We start from the raw sequence: 22,432 nt of genomic DNA, 5'->3' as shown, positions 1-22,432 counted from the left end.
CCGGGAACCAACTTGACCTTGTCTTCACAAGATCCTGTGGCATCTCGGCACTCTCTGTTACCCCGCTCACCGTGTCCGACCACCACTTTGTGACTTTCTCCCTCCCCATGAAGCCCACCACATCCCTCCCCTCTACGCCTCGAATGGTCACCAGCCGCCGCAACCTGAAATCCCTCACTCCCTCCGCTCTCTCCTCAACTGTTATCTCCTCGCTCCCATCCTCGGAACAGTTCTCCTTAATGCCTACTGAGGAAGCCTCCTCTATCCTGATGTCCTCACTCGCCTCTTCTTTGGACACTCTCTGTCCCCCAATCGCACGACCGGCGCGATCATCTCCCCCCCCTCCCTGGCTGTCTGAACCTCTGCGAACCAACAGATCATTGTTGCGAGCGTCAGAGAGAAAATGGAAGAAATCGGGACAGCACGAGGACCTTGCTCACTACCACCTCCTCCTCTCTGACTTCACCTCAACTGTTTCGGCAGCTAAATCTGCCTTCTACCTGGCAAAGATCAACTCTTCTGCCTCCAACCCCAGGAAACTCTTCTCCATGTTCTCTTCCCTCCTCACCCCTCCTACCCCTCCGCCCCCTTCCTTCCTTACTGCCGATGACTTTGCAACTTACTTTACCAAGAAAGTAAATGACATCAGCTCATCATTCACGCCTTTTCCCTCCCAGAAGACATCTCCCCCAACTCTCAACTCGGATGGTCTTACCAGCTTTAGCCCCCTCACCTCTGAAGACGTTCACGCACTTGTTACATCTAACCGTGCCACCACCTGCTCCCTTGACCCGATTCCCTCCTCTCTTCTCCAGGACATCTCACACGACATCTTGCCATTCCTCACCACCCTGATCAACTCCTCCCTCACCTCAGGTGTCATTCCAGCGGATTTTAAGACCGCTATCGTGAAGCCTCTCCTGAAAAAACCCACCCTTGACGCTACTGACATCCAAAGCTACAGACCTGTATCTCTTCTTTCATTCCTCTCTAAAACCTTGGAACGTGCTGCCTACAACCAACTGTCATCCTATCTCTTGCGGAAGAACCTCCTAGACCCTAACCAATCAGGATTCAGGACTGCCCACTCCACTGAGACGGCCCTCCTCACTGTGACCGAGTCCCTGCGAGACGCCAAAACATCATCCAACTCCTCCGTTCTCATTCTCCTTGACCTATCTGCTGCATTCGACACAGTCAACCACCAAATTCTCCTCTCCACTCTGGCTGAACTTGGCATAACCGACTCTGCTCTCACCTGGTTTACATCATACCTGACAAACCGCACCTTTCAGGTCACATGGAATGGCTCTATGTCCAAACCCTGCTCTCTGGACACGGGTGTCCCTCAAGGCTCAGTATTAGGACCGCTTCTGTTCTCACTATACACCAGATCACTAGGTTCTGTTATCACATCGCATGGATTCTCCTACCATTGCTACGCTGATGACACCCAGCTGTTCCTCTCTTTTCCCCCGTCCTCTGACGCTCACATTGCAACTCGCATCTCGGACTGTCTGGCTGACATCTCTGTCTGGACAACTGCACATCACCTCAAGCTTAACCTGAATAAAACCGAACTCCTCTTCATCCCAGGGAAAGACTGCCCTCACATGGACCTGTCGGTCACTGTTGAGGGCATCACAGTATTTCCTTCCTCAACTGCGAGGAACCTGGGTGTAATCCTCGATGACCAACTATCCTGCACCCCCAACATCACTGCTGTGGCCCGATCCTGCAGATTTGCCCTCTACAATATCCGCAGGATTCGGACCTTCCTCACAAAGGATGCAACGCAGCTCTTGGTCCAAGCACTGGTCATCTCCCGCCTTGACTACTGCAACTCTCTCCTGGCCGGACTCCCGGCCTATGCGATTAAACCATTGCAGCATATCCAGAACGCTGCAGCACGCCTTATCTTCAATCTACCCAAATTCTCCCACGTGACCCCCCTCCTCCGTGACCTCCACTGGCTCCCTGTTGCAGCACGCATCCAATTCAAGACGATGACACTGGCCTTCAGGGCCATCAATGGAACGGCACCTGCCTACCTTCAAACACTGGTCAAACCTCATGCCCCGAAGCGAGCACTCCGCTCCTCTACTTCAGCTGGCCGGCTGGTACCACCATCGCTGAAATCAAACAAATGTCGCTCAGCAAAGTCCAGACTCTTCTCTGTTCTGGCGCCTCAGTGGTGGAACGAACTCCCGACCAATGTCAGGACAGCAGAGTCATTTGCCATCTTCCGAAAAAGGCTCAAGACTCACCTGTTCAGACTTCACCTCGACTCTACATAGCATGACCCACTAACACCCTCCCTCGACCCCCCCCCCGCAAAAAAAAAAAAAAAAACTCGGATCGTAGCACTGTTACTCTTGAAGTACTACTTTACTCAGATGAGGACCTAGCACTTGTTCTATTTTTAGCTCTTACTGCATCGGCAATGATACGTCGTGGTTTCTTTGTTTCCTTCTTTTGACAAATGTACTTATTGTAAGTCGCTTTGGACAAAAGCGTCTGCTAAATGACCTAAATGTAAATGTAAATGTTGTAGATGTGTGTGTGTATAACAGCAAATATATGACTTTGTTTTGTAGGTGTGTTATCATGAAATTTTAAATCACTGTCAAAAGTTTTTTGTCTAAATGTCCAAGGTTAAAATACTTCAGTAACTGACATCATAATTACTATTCTTTGTTGTCAGTAAGATAAAAGAGAGGGTTTATTGTTCTGAAGGGGATATTTTGCTGGGGCATTAATGCTGCTATCCCAGGGATGGAGCTCAGAGAACAGCGGCTACATAACAGTGACATATAAATCTCAGATCAGGTGTGTGTGTGTGTGTGTGTGTGTGTACGTGCTGAATAATGACTATGTTTGCTTGACTTGTCTTTGTATTCAAACACAACATTTGATTTAAGTTTTGATTAAGTAAACATCCTTCCACCCGAGGGTGATTGTGATTAGAGAGATTACATGTTTTATTCCAAATTCAAAGACGCATCTGGGAAAGCATCCTGCAGTGTATTAGTATTATTTCACTTGCTGCCAATCCTGCTAATCTACCCATTGGTATACAAAGTATTTAAATTCGCCCTAACATTGATGAACTATTAATTAATTAACCAATAATTAAAATGCTCTTACATGTATTTCTTTGTCATAGAAACGGAGAATCTAAAATTAATAATAATAATGATAATAAAAAGTAATTCTGCATAATGAGTACTTTTCCTTTTGATACATTAAGTACATTTTTTATGATAGGCCACGATTAACTCAAGTGGCAAGTGACTATGGCGAGTCTACTTGTACTTAAGTACTGTTAAAGGATATGAGTAGCTTATTCTGCTATCACTGTCTGTTGCATAGGCATACAACTGAGCTGCCACCCCACCCCACGTTACCAACAATTACAGAAATGAGGGCAAAATCTCTAATACCCAGAAGAGGATTGGGGAAACATATGAGTGGTTTTTTTAAGTTCTAAACTCAAAATCACAATTCTGATTTTTTTTCTCAGAATTGATTTTAATCTCAAAAAGTCCGAATTCTTAAAATACGTTGAATTTAGAACCAAAAAAAAAATCATCACATGTGGCCGTATATAACATTTTTCTTTTTTAATAACATGCTTTTATTTTGATGGCGGCTCTACATAAGTACTTCCGCCAGTCTCGTGCGGCAGCAGTTGACTCCGCTCGAGACGACCAGCGCGCTCGGCTGCTTATGTCTTCGTGTGGTTTCCTCCTCCGTCACTGTCGTACGGGGCTCCGGCCCGGTGTCCCGTCAACCACGGCTCCCGAGGACCGTTTGAGAAATGTGTCACCCGCGCGAGGCGGAGGCGACAGACACCATCTTTGATAAAACAGGTGTGTCCGTCTTTTCGCATATATTTTTTTTCTTCTCCTCACGCGTTGAACGAGCTGCGTGGTTTCGGAGCGAGTCCTCTGCCGCAGCCTGCTAACCGGGCATCGGTGGGATGAGACACCGTTTCCACTCGGCTGACGGTTTGTTGTGAGTCACCTTAAATAAATGTGTCGTTTGTAAATCACGCCGCTTTACTGTCGGCCCCCGTAATCACGCACGATTTATCCGTATCACTGTTTTAAGGCCAGCCAGGTGTCGTTATTAACCCTGGTGTTATTATACGGGGATAGTAAACAATGGATTCAATATGCTAATTTGTTTTATGTGATCTGTCACAAAAAAACAACTGTTGATTCATTTTTTTTTTTAATATTTCCAATTTTATTTTATTTTTTTGGTATTGCAGAAATTAAAAGCTGAATAATCTCTGTAAAAATAATGGATGTAAGAAAATTGGTTTAATATTCGTGCAGCAATATTGCAGTCTTTGCTGCTAAAGGGCGAATCATCATCGGCTAATCAACTCGCCACATTAGTTTAATTATATATCATTAACGTGCTTTAACAAAGTGTTTTTTTTTAATGGCTCTTTATCTCAGATGTGTATTATGATCGTGTGTGTGTGTGTGAGTGAAAGTGACGTCACCAGTGCTGTCTTATCATGAGAGGGGGAAAAGCAGAAGTCAGAACCAGTTAGACCTGGTCCAGACTGAAAACCAGGCCCTGCTCACTTCACCTCTTTGATGACAGAGTGGGTTGGGTCGGGCAGATGGCTTGAAATCACTAAAGTGTGATTTCTTTCTTTCCAAGGCGGCTGCTTTTGTGTTTTTTCTCTCTCAAGGAACAGGAAATATCTCGTTTTTTGGGGTCTGTGTGTTTGCCAAGAACCCGATTCTGAATGCGTTTCTATTTATACTTACAGTATGTGATTTACATCCACACGTTTTTTCTTTTCTTTTTTTTTTTTAAAGTGACTGAGCTAAAACTTGGCAATGAGCAGTCAAATGAATGTCAGTAACCATGTGGAAAGGTTATTAATGCAGAAGAGACCAACTGCTTATAGTCGGGGAATTGTTTTTTAGTTTGGTCAAATATTCTCGATAATGGATCCACGTTAAATCGTTTCTTTGTCAGAGAATCAATCCTTCAACGATCTCCTTCCTAATGTTACCTCATGATAAAATAACTTCAATGGGTTTCATGCTGTGTTGCATAATTGGTACTGGCAGACACCCCTACTCCTGTGACCCTGTTTAAACTAGTCCAGAATTTGATTGGATTGTTTTCCTCCAGTGTGTAACAGCAGCAAGCTGCATGGTGTACCATTAGGGGTGTCATGCTGTACCATTAGGGTGTCATGCTGTACCATTAGGGGGTCATGCTGTACCATTAGGGTGTCATGCTGTATCATTAGGGGTGTCATGCTGTACCATTAGGGGGGTCATGCTGTATCATTAGGGGGGTCATGCTGTATCATTAGGGGGGTCATGCTGTACCATTAGGGTGTCATGCTGTACCATTAGGGTGTCATGCTCTAACATTGGGGGTGTCATGCTGTACCATTAGGGTGTCATGCTGTACCATTAGGGGGGTCATGATGTAACATTAGGGGGGTCATGATGTAACATTAGGGGGGTCATGCTGTACCATTAGGGTGTCATGCTGTACCATTAGGGGGGTCATGATGTAACATTAGGGGGGTCATGCTGTACCATTAGGGGTGTCATGATGTAACATTAGGGGGGTCATGCTGTACCATTAGGGGTGTCATGCTGTACCATTAGGGGGGTCATGCTGTACCATTAGGGGGGTCATGCTGTACCATTAGGGTGTCATGCTCTAACATTAGGGGTGTCATGCTCTAACATTAGGGGGGTCATGATGTAACATTAGGGGGGTCATGCTGTACCAGTAGGGTGTGATGCTGTACCATTAGGGTGTCATGCTGTACCATTAGGGGTGTCATGCTGTACCATTAGGGGTGTCATGCTGTAACATTAGGGGTGTCATGCTGTAACATTAGGGGTGTCATGCTGTACCATTAGGGTGTCATGCTGTACCATTAGGGGTGTCATGATGTAACATTAGGGTGTCATGCTGTGCCATTAGGGGTGTCATGCTGTAACATTAGGGTGTCATGCTGTATCATTAGGGGTGTCATGCTGTAACATTAGGGGTGTCATGCTGTACCATTAGGGTGTCATGCTGTACCATTAGGGGTGTCATGATGTAACATTAGGGTGTCATGCTGTACCATTAGGGGTGTCATGCTGTAACATTAGGGTGTCATGCTGTAACATTAGGGGTGTCATGCTGTAACATTAGGGGTGTCATGCTGTACCATTAGGGTGTCATGCTGTACCATTAGGGGTGTCATGATGTAACATTAGGGTGTCATGCTGTGCCATTAGGGGTGTCATGCTGTAACATTAGGGTGTCATGCTGTATCATTAGGGGTGTCATGCTGTACCATTAGGGTGTCATGCTGTACCATTAGGGGTGTCATGATGTAACATTAGGGTGTCATGCTGTACCATTAGGGGTGTCATGCTGTACCATTAGGGTGTCATGCTGTAACATTAGGGTGTCATGCTGTAACATTAGGGGTGTCATGCTGTAACATTAGGGTGTCATGCTGTATCATTAGGGGTGTCATGCTGTAACATTAGGGTGTCATGCTGTACCATTAGGGGTGTCATGCTGTACCATTAGGGGTGTCATGCTGTACCATTAGGGTGTCATGCTGTAACATTAGGGTGTCATGCTGTAACATTAGGGGTGTCGTGCTGTAACATTAGGGGTGTCATGCTGTACCATTAGGGTGTCATGCTGTACCATTAGGGTGTCATGCTGTACCATTAGGGGTGTCATGCTGTACCATTAGGGTGTCATGCTGTACCATTAGGGGTGTCATGATGTACCATTAGGGGTGTCATGCTGTATCATTAGGGGGGTCATGCTGTATCATTAGGGGGTCATGCTGTATCATTAGGGGGGTCATGCTGTATCATTAGGGTGTCATGATGTACCATTAGGGGTGTCATGCTGTACCATTAGGGGTGTCATGATGTAGCATTAGGGGGGTCACGCTGTATCATTAGGGGTGTCACGCTGTACCATTAGGGGTGTCACGCTGTACCATTAGGGGTGTCACGCTGTAACATTAGGGTGTCGTGCTGTACCATTAGGGTGTCGTGCTGTATCATTAGGGGGGTCGTGCTGTACCATTAGGGGGGTCGTGCTGTACCATTAGGGGTGTCGTGCTGTAACATTAGGGGTGTCGTGCTGTAACATTAGGGGTGTCGTGCTGTACCATTAGGGGTGTCATGCTGTACCATTAGGGTGTCATGCTGTACCATTAGGGTGTCATGCTGTATCATTAGGGGGTCATGCTGTACCATTAGGGGGTCATGCTGTACCATTAGGGGGTCATGCTGACAAGTTTTATTAATGTGAAGCAAAATTCAGCTAGCCATGAAACAACAAAAACCAGCCAGTAGAGACTTCCTTGAGTTGAGAGAGAGGGTCTGCATCGTCGGTAATTCGTTGGCTCTCACAGCAGCTGGTTCACGCGTGTCACGGCCTCGTCTACAAAGACCGCCCACACAAAAGAAGCTCTGTTCACCCAGATAAGGCTGCCGACAGGAAGCCAAGAGCAAAGTCACCATATAATCCAGTCTTGATCTTTTTCTTTTTTTAATAATTAGATTATATCCTTTTGGAGGGGGGGATTAGTAATCACAAAGGAGAAGACCTTGGTTGAAGAATGGCGGAGTGGTTTTGGAAACCCTGATTCAGAGACGAGATAAACTGCTTTCAGACGCTTGTTTATTGTTTGGTGTCGCAATATTGTGAAAGAAATCTTGGCTGCTTAACTTAAGATATCACATGAGTCACAACTGGACGCTTGGGTGAAGCTCTTCAATAACACACTTCGTGACTCTTTTGTTGGTACAGATAACAACTCGTTATAGCCGCCATGCGTCCAGCTATAACCTGGAGCTCCATTCAGGTTTCTGTATCTGTATTTGGAACCAGAAGGGAATGAAATTGTGCAGAATTTTTGTGCCATAACAGGTTTTTTTTTAACACAGTATTCTGGGTTTGGGATGAGTTATTAATGTCGCCATCCAGTGTATTAATTACATTGGTGTGAAGGGGTTTGTGAATGATCACACTTCAGGGGGGTTTTGGCAGCGTTTGGGGTTAATGTGCGCTGCTGTAATATCTGAGTCAGAGTAAAGCCGCTACCTGACAGAGGAGGCCCACAGCGACTGTACTGCCGTTCTGGTTTGAACTGGATAAAACAAGGCTTTTCTGTCACCACTTGACCAGCGATCCTCTTTCATCCCTTTCCTGTAAGTCAGGGTGAGTTGAGCACACGGGGAGATACAATTTCACAGTTTTCCTTTCCTTTTTTTAATCAACTCCTCCCAAGTTTTGTTTTAAATTAAAAAGCATATTTGATTTTTGGATATTCTTTAAGAAAATAGTGTACTTCAGGGTTCACATTATGCTTTGAAAACAGCTTAGATTGCTGTGTTTTCCAGCATTGCTCAGACATTTTCTGTGCGAAGAAGTAGTCTAGTTGTGGGTTTTGACAGTACTCGAGTGTAAATGATGAGTTCTGCTTTTGGTGTTTCTTTGTTACGTGGTCAGCAGCCGCGTCTCACACTTCCATTTCACTCCAGTTCAGTATCCTCAGTCATTCTGATCATTTTTTTTCAAAATAATCATTGATGTTTGTATTTTTTCAGATGGTTCTTTATAGATATACTTATTATTCCCAAAGATGACGCTGTTATAACTTTGTCGTGCTTGTGCAGAACACAGCTTGTGTGAACACGCATGCTGTGTCAGGACCTCTGGTCCTTTTTTACTTCCAGCTTGCTCTGCACTTTCTGAAGAGCAGTATGCTGTCGGCACATGCAGGATGCCCAGGATATGATAGACTCTACATATCTAATATGGTACCAATGGGAAGTTGGTCATAATTTAAGAGGTAGCAATACTGTAGTACACACATACTTGAATTTGTGTAGCTCCCTTAGGAAATAAGGTCTTCATCGTTGCTCTATACATTAAGAAGCTGGTAATATATGAGGGGGTTGGGCTTCAGTAAGTCAATCATCAGATTTGATTTGTAGTTTTTCTCATTTTAAACAACTTAAAATGTTATATTTTCAGGTGTTTGTGTTGGTTGGGCTCTGTATTTCATGTTTCACAAACAAAACAATGAATCGATTCATTTAAAAAAAGAAGGGTTAAATGATTAGGTTTTGAACTTGACAGGTAACCAACTCATTCCCTTGTTTTCTGTCTTTGCAGATAAACCATCATGATTCCCATCACAGAGCTCCGGTACTTTGCCGACACCCAGCCGGCGTACCGCATCCTGAAGCCATGGTGGGACGTTTTCACCGACTACATCTCCATCGTCATGCTGATGATCGCGGTGTTCGGTGGCACGCTGCAGGTCACGCAGGACAAGATGATCTGCCTGCCTTGCAAGTGGGTGGTCAACAAGTCCTGCGAGACCATGCCCGTCCCAAACGTGAGCAGCGCCTACGCACCGGAGCCCAAAGGCATTCAGTACGACCTCGACCGCCACCAGTACAACTACGTCGATGCCGTCTGCTACGAGAACAAACTCCACTGGTTTGCCAAATATTTCCCCTATCTGGTGCTACTCCACACCCTCATCTTTCTGGCCTGCAGCAACTTCTGGTTCAAGTTCCCCCGCACCAGCTCTAAACTGGAGCACTTTGTCTCCATCCTCCTCAAGTGCTTCGACTCCCCGTGGACAACGAGGGCTTTGTCTGAGACCGTGGTGGAGGAGCGGGACCCCAAGCCTCTGGGGAAGATGAACGGCTCGATGGACAAGAAGGCGTCGTGCGTAAGCGAGGACGTGGAGGCCAGCGTGCCCATGCTCCAACGGACAAAGTCCAGAATCGAACAAGGGATCGTCGACCGCTCGGAAACGGGGGTTTTGGATAAAAAGGAAGGGGAGCAGGCCAAGGCTCTTTTCGAGAAGGTGAAGAAGTTCAGGATCCACGTAGAGGAGGGTGACATCGTGTACCGCCTTTACATACGTCAGACCATCATCAAGGTCATCAAGTTTATACTGATAATCAGCTACACAGCCTACTATGTACGCTACATCCGCTTCAGTGTGGTGTGCACGGTGAACATCCAGAAGCTGACGGGGTACAGCACCTTCTACTGTGCCCACCCGCTGGCAACTCTTTTCAAGATCTTGGCCTGTTTCTACATCAGCTTGGTGGGGGTTTACGGTCTCATCTGCATGTACACTCTCTGTTGGATGCTCAGCCGTTCCCTCAAGCGCTACTCCTTCGAATCGATCCGCGAGGAGAGCAGCTACAGCGACATCCCCGACTTGAAGAACGACTTCGCCTTCATGCTCCACATGATCGACCAGTACGACCCGCTCTACTCCAAGCGCTTCGCCGTCTTCCTGTCCGAGGTGAGCGAGAACAAGCTGAGGCAGCTGAACCTGAACAACGAGTGGACGCTGGAGAAGCTGAGGCAGCGCATCACCAAGAACTCGCAGGAGAAGCTGGAGCTGCACCTGTTCATGCTCAGCGGCATCCCGGACACGGTGTTCGATCTGGTGGAGCTGGAAGTGCTCAAGCTGGAGCTCATCCCCGACGTGACCATCCCGCCCATCATCGCCCAGCTCTCCAACCTGAGGGAGATGTGGCTCTATCACACGCCGGCGAAAATCGAGGCTCCGGCTCTCGCTTTCCTGAGGGAGAACCTGAAGTCCCTTCACATCAAGTTCACGGACATCAAGGAGATCCCGCTGTGGATCTACAGCCTGAAGAACCTCAGTGAGCTGCACCTGACCGGGAACCTGAGTGCCGAGAACAACCGCTACATCGTCATCGACGGGCTCCGGGAGCTCAAGAGGCTCAAGGTGCTGCGTCTGAAAAGCAACCTGACCAAGCTGCCGCAGGTGGTGACGGACGTGGGCGTGCACCTCCAGAAGCTCTCCATCAACAACGAGGGCACCAAGCTCATGGTGCTCAACAGCCTGAAGAAGATGGTCAACCTCACCGAGCTCGAGCTCGTCCGCTGCGACCTCGAACGCATCCCACACTCCATCTTCAGCTTGCACAACCTGCAGGAGATCGACCTGAAGGACAACAACCTGAAGACGATCGAGGAGATCATCAGCTTCCAGCACCTGCACCGGCTCGTGTGCCTGAAGCTGTGGTACAACCAGATCGCCTACATCCCCATTCAGATCGGCACCCTCACCCACATGGAGAGGCTGTATCTGAACAGGAACAAGATCGAGAAGATCCCCAGCCAGCTCTTCTTCTGTCGCAAGCTGCGCTTCTTAGACTTGAGTCACAACAACCTGACCAGCATCCACACCGACGTAGGCTTCCTCCAGAACCTGCAGTACTTCGCTGTGACGGCAAACCGGGTGAGGAAATCCCCTTCAATGTGTCCAGTTCTGGTCTTAATTTTAGTGGAAGCTTATTCTCATTCTTTATGCTCTTAGAGAGGTAATCTGTCTTACTGTCATGCGTGAATAAGATTACCTCAAAGGCCAGATAAGGTCAGCAAAGGTCAGTGCTTCTAACTACTGAGATCTTCATAGACAGGTTCGGAATTATGGAGGCTTTGGGAGTTTTGGTTCACTATAATTAAGAGATACTTAAATATATATCCCCTGATATAATCTTTAGCCTCTTTTTCCAGTGAATGAATGAAAGGCACATGATGTAAACGGGGTCCTTCTCTGTATACAGCAGTCAATTTGCGTTAACTGCTGTCACACATGTTAAATAAAGGTCCTGTCTGGAATGGAGCGCAGGTTTTTACAGCCAAGTCTGTTTACTTTTATCCTTTCAGGTTAGTAAATGAATTAAAAAACGTAGTCACATTAATGGTGTCTTAATCCCGCCGTTGCAGTCATGGTTGGGTTTGTCTATTTGGCTTCGGGGGGCGAAGTGGATCGGTTTCAGTCCGTGTGTTTTATTCGCGATGCAGGAATTTCATTCTCCTGAAAACAACGGTGTTTTTCACTGGGCATCATGTGTTTTCAGTAAAGGTTAGTGCTGCTTTTTACTGCGTTTGCTTGTGTGGTTGCACACTGAAAATAGGTTCCAGCAGGTTTGTGCGCAGCCAAAAATAGCTTCATTAAACGGGACCCCTCTGGTGTCTGTTGTGTTTTTGAGGCCTCTCTTGCGTAAATCTGACATTGTCAATTCAAATGAGTTTGTGTGTTTTGTAATGAGATTTATTTGGGGAATCTGTGATTGGGATTGACATTTTGAAGAATTACAAATAGGACAAGTTCATGGGGACGTAAGCACACAAAGATGTCTTTTTCCCTCTATCTTCAATTTAGATTGTGACGGTGAAGCTTGAGTGTCATTTAATCTCATTTTGATGTGTTTCCTGTGAGTCTGAGTTGTGTAATGTTTTCTTTTTTTTTAGTTGGGTAAAATTGAACTATTCTTACACTTAATGTAGTGGAAACAGCTCCTCCTTTTTCAGCAGATCCCTGCCTAATCTGCCAATGTATGTGGATTAAAAATGTAACAACCCAGCCTTTCTATTCACTGTAAACTTACACCCCTTCATTATTCTTCTCCTCTCCACTTCAGATTGAGACTTTGCCCCCGGAGCTCTTCAAGTGCAAGAAGCTGCGTACTCTGAATCTGGGAAACAACTGCCTGCAGACGCTGCCGTCGCGCTTCGGGGAACTCACCGGGTTGACCCAGCTGGAGCTGAGAGGGAACCGTCTCGAGTGCCTCCCGGTGGAGCTGGGCGAGTGTCGTCTGCTGAAGAGGAGCAGCCTGGTGGTGGAGGAGGACCTGTTCAACACGCTGCCGCCGGAGGTCAAAGAGCAGCTCTGGAGGGCCGATAAGGAGCAAGCTTGAGCCTAAAACCCTCCGTGGCGGAAAAGTTTGGATTTAAGGAATAATCGAGGGGTGATTTTGTATGTAAAGGCGGGCAAACCGTGAGAAGTTTGCAGCAGTGTGAGCCGTGCAAGCTCAGAAAAGGTCAGGGTTTGTTGTTTGCTTGGTGCTTCGGGCTGCCAAGACATCGAGGGATGTCCTCATGCAGCTCACTAGTGACGCGGTCGCCAAGGGAAAACATCTGGTGGTTCAGCAATGAGGCTTTTCTTTTAAAATCATCTTGAATATAAAGCTGCAAGGGTGCAAGTACGGTGATGTTGAATATGCATGCCGCCGTAGGACCTCGCTAAAGCAAACCTGTTTATTGGAGAGGTATGGGGGAAAAAAACAGGGAAAAGAAACCGTTGCACGATATTCAGCCTTGCCATTGAGCTAAAAGAGCTCACTATTACTTTGTCGCTGATCATGGGGAAACATGCACAAATCGAACATGCTCGAAGCAGTGTTTGCCTGACCTTCCTTTTTGGCCTTGAGACTTGAACATTTTACTTTTTGGAATTTTTACAATGACATTTGCAGTTGTGGCTCGGAATACAGGCAGATGTTTGGCGACCGGCAGCCAGATCTGTTGGCGGCACGGAGATAAGGTCCTGTTGTTTTCCTTCAGGCTATTTGTACGCTCGACATGCTCAGAGGCATCTTTTTACGTGACCAAAATGACTCAACAGATCATCCCACGGCTGATCTCACAGCTTAGGCCTTAACACTGAGGACTGATGTAACGGCATCAAAGGACACAAGTGGGAACACACTCGGTACAATGTCTAAACACGGCGCGGTTGTTAATTTATAACGCCCCGGCCTGTGTGACAGTGCAGTTTCTGGGCTGTGTGGGAGCCGCGGTGGAGACGCTCTCCTCTTTGTTTGGCTTCTCTAAGCGCCATGATTTATTTCTGCATATGAAACGGACTTAAACCTTATTTTGCATGGCGACACAATCACACACATGACTGGTGTGTGTCTTAATTTGTTTTTTCTTTAAACGCTACCACACGTCGGTATCATGTTTGGGCCTTTTTGAAGCAGGCTCTATTGTGATCGGTGCAACAATGAAGTACTTTGTGATCAAAAACCAGTGAGCGACTGCAGACTGAATGCCACACATTCTGCACAGTTGATGATTTTGTTTTTCTTTTTTTGTAAGCTGCTTGTGGAACATCCACCTGTAGTCCAATATCTTAAGTGACCTTTGTTCAATTGAAGGCTGATCTGTGTCGCTTCACTGACTAGACTGTAACCACACAAGGCGTTTCCCTTCCGTGTCCGTTGTAGAGTCACAGACTCCTCATCACGGTTCTTTGTTAAAACTTATGCAAGCTTGCACAATGCTAATCATAAAACCAGAATCTAACGTAGTCCAATGAATCACGGTACTTATCTGTGCTCTATCTAATCTTGATTTATGACCATAGATGATGATAATGATGAACATGAGTCTTGACGAGCTGCCAGGTCCTGCCAGTCTCTTAATAGAAAAGTGTTCGAGTCCCCGGCTGTCTGTGGAAGCTGGCCCTGTTATTTATCGTTTACTCCAGGGTAAACCGGACGTGTTGTCGGTGTTTTGTTGATCCATTCCAGTTGAGACAAACAGGAAATCACAGAGCGGAGGAAACTGGTTTTGACCGACCCACACAAGGGAAACGTTTCTTTGCGGGGAGAGTATGCAGAATATCCGATTTCCACGGTTCAAATTAGTGCAACGTGCTTCGTCTGCTTGAAACACTTATCTTGTTAAGACCTTGGATTTAATAGCATCATTTGGAGTAACCCTGCTATGTTTACTCCACACAGGCATCTCGTTTGCTAATATGGCCTTATCTTTTACAAGCTGTACGCCCTGGTAATGATCACAAACATCATGTTCACGACTTGTTTGTTCGTGTGTTGTTAAACGTATAGCAGAAATGTTTCGTACATATCCGTCGTATGGTATGTGGTCTTATTGTTACCAGCTCTTTTTGATTTTTATTCGTTATTTTTTTAAGCGCTTTAAAGGGAGGTTTCGCTGTAATAATACAGCGGCACCTTCTTGTTCACAGGGGGATTTTAGTTTCACCGAGGCCCTGGCCAAATCCAGATGCCCTTCTCGGGGTCGTTAGTAAATTGCTCCTGTTCTTGAAAGAGGAGCCTCGGTCTGGAATGTGTCGACTAGCAACCGGTTTTAAAGTTGTGAGGTCACCGACGAGGCAAAGGCACCCGAAAAATGAAGTAATTAAAAGGGGATCTCGGCTTTATCCAGCATGTATAAACTTCCTAGACATAAACACTGTATTGCGTGGCATGTCCATCTTGATGTGTCTCGCTCTGGTTTTCGTTTTTTGTGGTGCCAAGAACACATTTTTCCCCACTAAAAACCTTGCAGGTTGTGAGCGACATGTCGGATGCCAAATAGTGAATGCAAACCATGGATGTAGGGTCACGTTGTAGGACGACTCGTATGTCATCCCAAAGTAAATCGGATACAGGAACGCGGCTCATTGTAGTGCTGCAGTGCAGTTGTCAGTGCTGCTGACATAAAAAAAATCCCCCTCCTGCAGTGTCACATTAGGAGGCTCAAACAATGTTGGATCAAGTGTCTTTTGGCCTTAACTTTAGCGGTCGTTAGAGCTAAATATACTTTTTCTTACATGCGTTTTAAATCCTATAATGTGTCCTTGGTACAGCAGTTCTAGTACGTTTTACTCATGATGTGTGAGAGTGCTGGGAAGCTATGACACCTTTTTATTTTGTTTGGGAAAATGACACACATTGATGTATTCGTGTATCTGTCCTTTCTCTATTTCAGCCGTGTCATGGTCATCTGTCAGCCAAATATTTCATCCTCTGTCCTCCAACATTTTGATTTGTATCCACAAATATCCCTTTTCTTCTTTTTCTTTTTTCTGACTACAAGCACACAGCCGTCGACGGCAACTTCCCTCTGAGTCACAAGCTGACGAACACATTAAATCTCCCTTTTCCTGCACGTCAGCGCCGGTGACTCGGTCCAAGGTCTGAGCTGAGGTTAGTCACTTCTCTACGAATGGAGGAAGTTTTAGCGACCAACAAAAAAATGCCCCTCGGTTACTTGAAAACTCTCGTGCTAGCACTTTAATAAGTATCACGTCAGGAGAAACGTTGTTTCGGTCTCTTTTTTGTGGTACATGGAAGAAATTAATAAATAAGAAGTTGAAGGAGTATCCAACCACTTTTAAATAATCTTAATTAATACATTTAAAAGCTTTTTTTTCCACATTCTGTGCAAATACACTTAAAAAGTTTTTGCTTTGACCTTTTGTGTTTTTCCTGAATTTATTTAACGTATGATTTATAAAAGAAAAGTAAGTGTATTTATGTTATGTTTGCCTTAATAATGTAGTTTGTGTGAAACGGTGTGGTTGATATGTTCATTCTTACATAGGATTAACTCATTTGGATCCACACAGTTTCTTTTTTTCTTTTTAATAACAAGTCAAGGATTTCACCGATCGACAGAACGAACCCATGACAATCGAACATGGAGGTGAGCTCATCCACACACTGTTAATATCTGTAACACTTCTGAAGTGTGGACATTTTTTTTGGGACCTTCACATGAAGCCAGAAATCACAATATTCAAACTGTATAGCCATACTGACGCGAGCTGGATGGATCCATGTTTCAATCGGCACCGTCTGTATCACGCGTGACAAGGCCTTTTATTCATTACTTGTTGCCAAGTGGACTGAACTCTGGGCTTTTTAAGCAGGAAGTCTGTAACAAAGGACAACTGAACTTTATTTCCTAATGTTCAGACCCTACTTTTTTGTACCATTCTCACACACGATAATGAAATAAACACTTAACACTAAATCATTTTGGGAAACGTGTTGATTCCTCATCTGGTGGATGGTTCTTCTTTCAGGAGAAAGTCCTGACCACTGTTTAACTTGTTGCTGAGAAACTTATTTTAAATACTAAAGATGAAGTTGACTTTTACAGCATATACTTTTCTACTCTTGCAACATGACTGGAATTAGCATGTTATTAACTCTAACAGCACGGATCCTTTATTTCAGTAAAAGTAACAATAAATTGTAAAAGTGTTCTATAGTCTATATTGAAAATATGACTTTGTACAAAGAATGTAAGTATTATTAGAAAAATGTACTTTTAAGTCTATATAGCAGTGCATCATATTTGCTACGTTTTGTTTATAAAATCAAATGAATTTAAGCCAAACATACAGTATTTGCTGTTTTATATAGTGTATATATATAAAATATTATTATATTATATTATACAAGTATAAAGTAACATGGAATTGAAATACTCAAGTAAAGTACAAGTACCTCAAATTTGTTGTAATTCACCACTATCTGGCCAATAAACTTGAAAGGCCACGAGGTGACGGTGGAGTTCATCCGTGTTTATGTCCATGTTACAGCAGCGACACGGGCGACATCTAGCGGGCACGGTGAGCTACTACAGCACCACGATGAAAATCCTATTAGGGCCCCTCTGCGTGGTTTCACGTTAATTAGTTTCGACATGTCACGTGGTCGGAAGTCCGTGCTCGCAGGTTGGAGCCGAGGATGCGTAGAAACAGTTCGACTTCTTCTAAATATAATTCATATTAATGGGTATATCATGGGTTATGATCACGTTAAATGACCGTGCGCTAGTCGGACCAGATTATATTGCGCGCATGCGTAGAACCCCAATGACGTGACGCGTAACGCCTCCTCGTTTACAGGTCTTGTCCCAGGAACTACACCGCCCCCGAGCAGACAACGATGGATTTCATGACGGATCGGGACGTGCAAAAGGTGAGCGTTGAATTCAAACACGAAGATAGTTTTACAATGGCATGCGCGTGCACATGATGCTTTAACCGCACGTGCACACGGAATAAGTGGTTTCACGTGACGTCACGGTGCTGCAATCGCGAACGCGCTAAATCCATGTGGATGGCAGGGAGTGAAGTCTTCCCATAGAACTGCCGTGTTTCAAAGTCGAGATGCCCATGTTTTTGTGTAGTTTACGGCTGCTTCAATCGTTCTACCCGTGAAAAGGAAACGGTTTTTTTTAAGAGTACCAAAGGTTGTCGTCCATAAACGTGAGAATTGTAAAAAGCTCACAGAATAACGCCGTAAAAAGTGGATTTTAAACCTACGTTTGCGGGTCTGAGCGTCGCTTTGCCATCAATCGGGAGCGCCTGCCTCTCCCGTTCGGCGCGCTCATTCCTGCAAGATTGTAAGATTGTAATTGTTAATGTTCGCGTAGTTTACATCCAGCGTATCTCAGGTTCATTACATAAGCTCACCTGCTGCAGCAACAAGTGGCCCGTTAGTCTTCACGAGGACGCATTATGTAATTGAATAGGGAGCGTGTACAGTGTGTAGTGTTTCAATGAATTACATGTTTGTGTGAACTGGCGGTGATTTGATTTCTCCATCAGAGTCATTAAACACAGTGAACTGAGAGAACGTGTCTCAGGACCTTGTTAACAGGACACTACATGGTTCAAACTGTACAACAGGAGCTAGTCCACCTACCAAAATAAGAGCTATACCCAAATAAGAGCTATTCTACCTAAGAAAATAAGAGTTCATCTACCTACCAAAATAAAAGCTATTCTACCTACCCAAATAAGAGCTAATCTACCTAAGAAAATAAGAGCGAATCTACCTAAGAAAATAAGAGCTAATCTACTTACCAAAACAAAAGCTATTCTGCCTACCAAAATAAAAGCTATTCTGCCTACCCAAATAAGAGCTAATCTACCTAAGAAAATAAGAGCTATTCTACCTAAGAAAATAAGAGCTATTCTGCCTAAGAAAATAAGAGCTAATCTACCCACCAAAATAAAAGCTATTCTACCTACCACAATAAGAGTTTTACCCAAATATGAGCTATTCTACCTAAGAAAATAAGAGCTAATCTACCTACCAAAATAAAAGCTATTCTACCTACCACAATAAGAGGTATACCAGAATAAAAGCTATTCTACCTAAGAAAATAAGAGCTAATCTACCTACCAAAATAAAAGCTATTCCACCGGACAAAATAAGAGCTATTCCACCCATCACCTACCGCTACTCAAACAAATGGAAATACTTTTAATACTTTAAGTATGTTAATGCTGTACATGTGATACTAGACGAGTATGAGTGAAATCATCTATGTGGAAATCTTGTTAGATCCCGGTACGGGAGGTACTGGACCAGCTCTCCGTCTCCAGGGTCCGGTCCACAGGTCTACAGAATATAACCCAGAGACTGTTTAAGATGGTTTATTGACCCAGCAGCACTTTTTCTCCCTCTTCACAGTACGTGGAGGACGGGTACGTGGTTCTGGACGGGCTGCTGACCCCCCAGGAGTGCGATGAGCTGAGGCAAAGGATGGCGGAGATCGTGGACCGGATGGACGTGCCGGAGCACTGCCGCACCACCTTCTCCACCTATCACAAGGAGCAGCTCCAGACCCAGGTGACCCGACGCACCGCGGCGGCGGCGCCGTGCGAGACGAGTCTGAAACGGTGTCGACAACTCACTGTATTTCTTTTTCACATGCTTGCCATCGTCGTATTGCGCTAAAAGATGCAGGTAAGGTTTCCTGCTTATGTTCTCTCGTGGTCTGGATCCACTGATCCCCCGTTGGGGACTTTGACCCTCAGGCTCCTTCCTTTCCGGCTAATAGCAAACCCTTATGTCAACAAGTCCAGTCTGTGTCAGCGTGGCGTGTCTCTGGACTCTGTAGTGCACTCATTCACTTCCCAGATCAGATGTTGACCTTTTGACCTTCAGGGAAACGCTGACTATTTCATCACCAGCGGAGACAAGATTCGCTTTTTCTTTGAGAAAGGAGTTTTTGACGACAAAGGTGAGCTCTGTTTGGATCCTTTCTGGCCCGTCTGTCGGTGTTGTTTTATTATATTTATATATAATAAAGCACTTCCTGTCTCACAGGGGAGTTCATCGTTCCAAAACATCTGTCGCTCAATAAAGTGGGACACGGTGAGAGCTTAAAATCAAATTTCCCCCAAACATCAAGAGCTTTCTAAAAGTCCAGAACTAATTCCAGCTTTTTGTCTTTTTTTTTTCCATTCAGCTCTACACGCGTACGAGCCGTTGTACAAAAAGGTTTCACATTCACCCCAAATCCAGGTGAGTGAACAACATCAGAGGATTCAATTCAAATTCATCATTTAAATAAATATTCCTATGTACGTCGGTGTAATTGTACACTGAACAAAACCAGTAGACAGAATTCCACCTTGAAACGCGGCCGGATGCAACATTTCCCTATTTAAACCTGCATTTTCTGATAATAATATTCAAATGTATACTTAGTATTCTAAGTACATACTTTGGAACGCCTTTAACAAACAATATCAGGAACAATTTAATGACCAGTTGTGTCAAAGATCTAGGACGCATCAATAAAACACAAACTGTTATCAGGATTATTGTTTAATAAGTATATACTTATCTATGCTCATTAGATTAGCAGCCTTGTCCTCAAAGACCTGCACTAACAACACAGAGGTGATCCACGAAGGACTCTATAAATAATAATATATAAATAATATCTTGTTCAGATTGTAATGAATCTGTCAGTATTGCCACTTCACCAGGAACTACATCCAGAATAACCAACACCCATGTTGTCGTTTTAGGGCATCGGGAAGAAGATGGGTTTCGTCAGTCCGGTGATCCTGCAGAGCATGTTCATATTTAAGGTTAATTTACTTATTATTTGTTATGTATTCATTTTTAAATTCTGAATGCATTTATATGTATGTTTGGATACTAAAATATCTCAATATGTTTATATTTTTTGATCAAATTAAATTAATATTCAAGAAACTATCATATATACATGATAAAAAAAAATATTTGTAAGATACTTGTTTAGAAAAGTTTAAAAAAAGAGAAAAAAATGTTTGTTTTAAATTAAAAAAAAAAAAAAAAAAAAATCTTTTGATAAACTATTCACTTAAAAAATATATGTATGACAGAGGATAGTAATTATGGAGAAGGGTGGGATTAAATAAGTCCACTCCTTTTTGGACATGAAAAAGAATCTCTATGCTTTCTAGTTAGTAAAGATATATCTCTCTCTCTCTCCTCCAGCAACCAGGAATCGGTGGCGAAGGTGAGAAAACTAATAGATTAAAGAACACAGAAGTGTTTGTGTGTCAAACTCATAAACATTCTAGCAGATGATGTTGTTTTTCCGTAGTGACGCCTCATCAGGACGCCACGTTTCTGTACACGGAGCCGCTGGGCCGAGTCATGGGGCTGTGGATCGCCCTGGAGGACGCCACCGTCAACAACGGCTGCCTGTGGTTCATCCCGGGCTCCCACAGCAGTACGACCCGACCGTGCCCTCGCCTCCAGACACTTTCTGTTTCTCCACACTGACTTTTTTTCTTTTTTGTCCAATCACGTCTTCCAGGTGGGATTTCTCGCCGTATGGTGCGAACCCCGAAGGGCTCCTTCCCCCTGACGGACTTCGTCGGTACAGAGCAGACCTACGAGGAAGACAAGTTCATCCCCGTCCCCGTTAAAAAAGGTAACTAATTTGTGTTTTATAGCACTTTCACCGACGCTGTTTTTGAGGATATTTTTGCCCATTTTCCAGTAAAGTATAAGCAGTGTTTCCTTTGCCCAGAGCCAGGCTAGCTATTTCCACCTGTTCCCAGTCTTTATGCTAAGCTAAGCTAACTGGCTTTACATTTACCTACAGACATGACAGTGACATCAATCTTTCTCATCAAACTCTCAGCAAGAAAAAAAACATAAAACTCTCATGAATCAACTTAAAATTCATCCACAACTATTTTGATGATTGATTAAATATTGAAGGAATTTATCAGCTGCTTTAAATATGATGTGCTTGGTTTGTGTAATAATAAAATCAGTCAAAAGCTGCACATGTCCAACGTATACCCATGGACCCCTCTCTGTGTTTCAAGGTGGCGTAGTCCTGATCCACGGGGAGGTGGTGCATCGCAGCGCTCCCAACATCTCGGAGGACTCTCGCCACGTCTACACCTTCCATCTCATGGAGACCCGGGACGCCCGCTGGAGCCCGGACAACTGGTGGGAGTCCATTAGACCTTTTATCCCTATCTTACATGGAACTCACAATCTCACTTTATGCATAAAACGAATTATATTGTCTTTAAATGAGCAGATTTTTAGAGAATATTGTGTTGTGTTTTCTAAGAGGAAGGTTGTGTTTCGTCTCACTTGGACTCAAATTGTCCCGCTTTCATCTCTTTGGCGTTTAAAGGTTGCAACCCACCGAGGAGCTTCCTTTCCCGCCTCTCTACACGAAATGAAGGAGGACAAACAGAAGATCCATTCTTTTCCTGATGAACGGTTTTAAACACACACTTTAAAGGCTTGTTTTATAGCCGAGCGACACACAGCCTGGACCTACCGGCATTGTTTGATGAATGTTTTAATACATTGGAAAATTAACACTTTTAAACCTTTCGACCAACTTTCCATGGAGACTTCACAAAACACTTTTATTCAGCAACTCCTCAACAACATCGTCACCAACCAGCATTCTTCTTCTTCTTCATGGTTTTTTTTAATTAATGTCAAAACAAAGAGGTTCAGATTGCTTT

The 22,432-nt window shown here is 44.5% G+C and overlaps 2 protein-coding genes across 2 annotated transcripts; both read left to right on the top strand.

Annotated features, from left to right (window-relative positions):
- The first annotated feature begins 3,706 nt into the window (after positions 1–3,706).
- On the top strand, positions 3,707–16,126 carry lrrc8aa (leucine rich repeat containing 8 VRAC subunit Aa). The gene is made up of 3 exons (XM_084035420.1): positions 3,707–3,872; positions 9,199–11,323; positions 12,513–16,126. The coding sequence occupies exons 2-3, from the start codon at positions 9,209–9,211 to the stop codon at positions 12,786–12,788; spliced, it is 2,391 nt and encodes a 796-aa protein (XP_083891546.1). The 5' UTR covers positions 3,707–3,872; positions 9,199–9,208; the 3' UTR covers positions 12,789–16,126.
- Positions 16,127–17,461: 1,335 nt separating this feature from the next.
- On the top strand, positions 17,462–22,427 carry phyhd1 (phytanoyl-CoA dioxygenase domain containing 1). Its single transcript, XM_084035668.1, has 11 exons — positions 17,462–17,615; positions 19,119–19,277; positions 19,596–19,671; positions 19,758–19,805; positions 19,900–19,955; positions 20,468–20,530; positions 20,925–20,946; positions 21,034–21,162; positions 21,250–21,366; positions 21,770–21,896; positions 22,090–22,427. Exons 1-11 carry the CDS (start codon positions 17,583–17,585, stop codon positions 22,136–22,138), a joined length of 879 nt encoding a protein of 292 aa, XP_083891794.1. The 5' UTR covers positions 17,462–17,582; the 3' UTR covers positions 22,139–22,427.
- Positions 22,428–22,432: the final 5 nt, after the last annotated feature.

Source organism: Eutrigla gurnardus, assembly GCF_963514095.1.
Source record: "Eutrigla gurnardus genome assembly, chromosome: 19".
Classification (NCBI taxonomy): Eukaryota; Metazoa; Chordata; class Actinopteri; order Perciformes; family Triglidae; genus Eutrigla; species Eutrigla gurnardus.
Note: the sequence above shows the minus strand (reverse complement) of the source record. Positions and strands in the feature narration are given on the sequence as shown.

Excerpts from the sequence above, each read along its gene's own strand:
- phyhd1 (XM_084035668.1), top strand. The coding sequence starts at position 17,583 with ATGGATTTCATGACGGATCGGGACGTGCAAAAG. Across the intron at positions 19,672-19,757 it reads AGGAGTTTTTGACGACAAAG|GGGAGTTCATCGTTCCAAAA; the intron begins GTGAGCTCTGTT and ends CCTGTCTCACAG. Across the intron at positions 20,947-21,033 it reads ACCAGGAATCGGTGGCGAAG|TGACGCCTCATCAGGACGCC; the intron begins GTGAGAAAACTA and ends GTTTTTCCGTAG.
- lrrc8aa (XM_084035420.1), top strand. The coding sequence starts at position 9,209 with ATGATTCCCATCACAGAGCTCCGGTACTTTGCCGACACCCAGCCGGCG. Across the intron at positions 11,324-12,512 it reads TCGCTGTGACGGCAAACCGG|ATTGAGACTTTGCCCCCGGA; the intron begins GTGAGGAAATCC and ends TCTCCACTTCAG.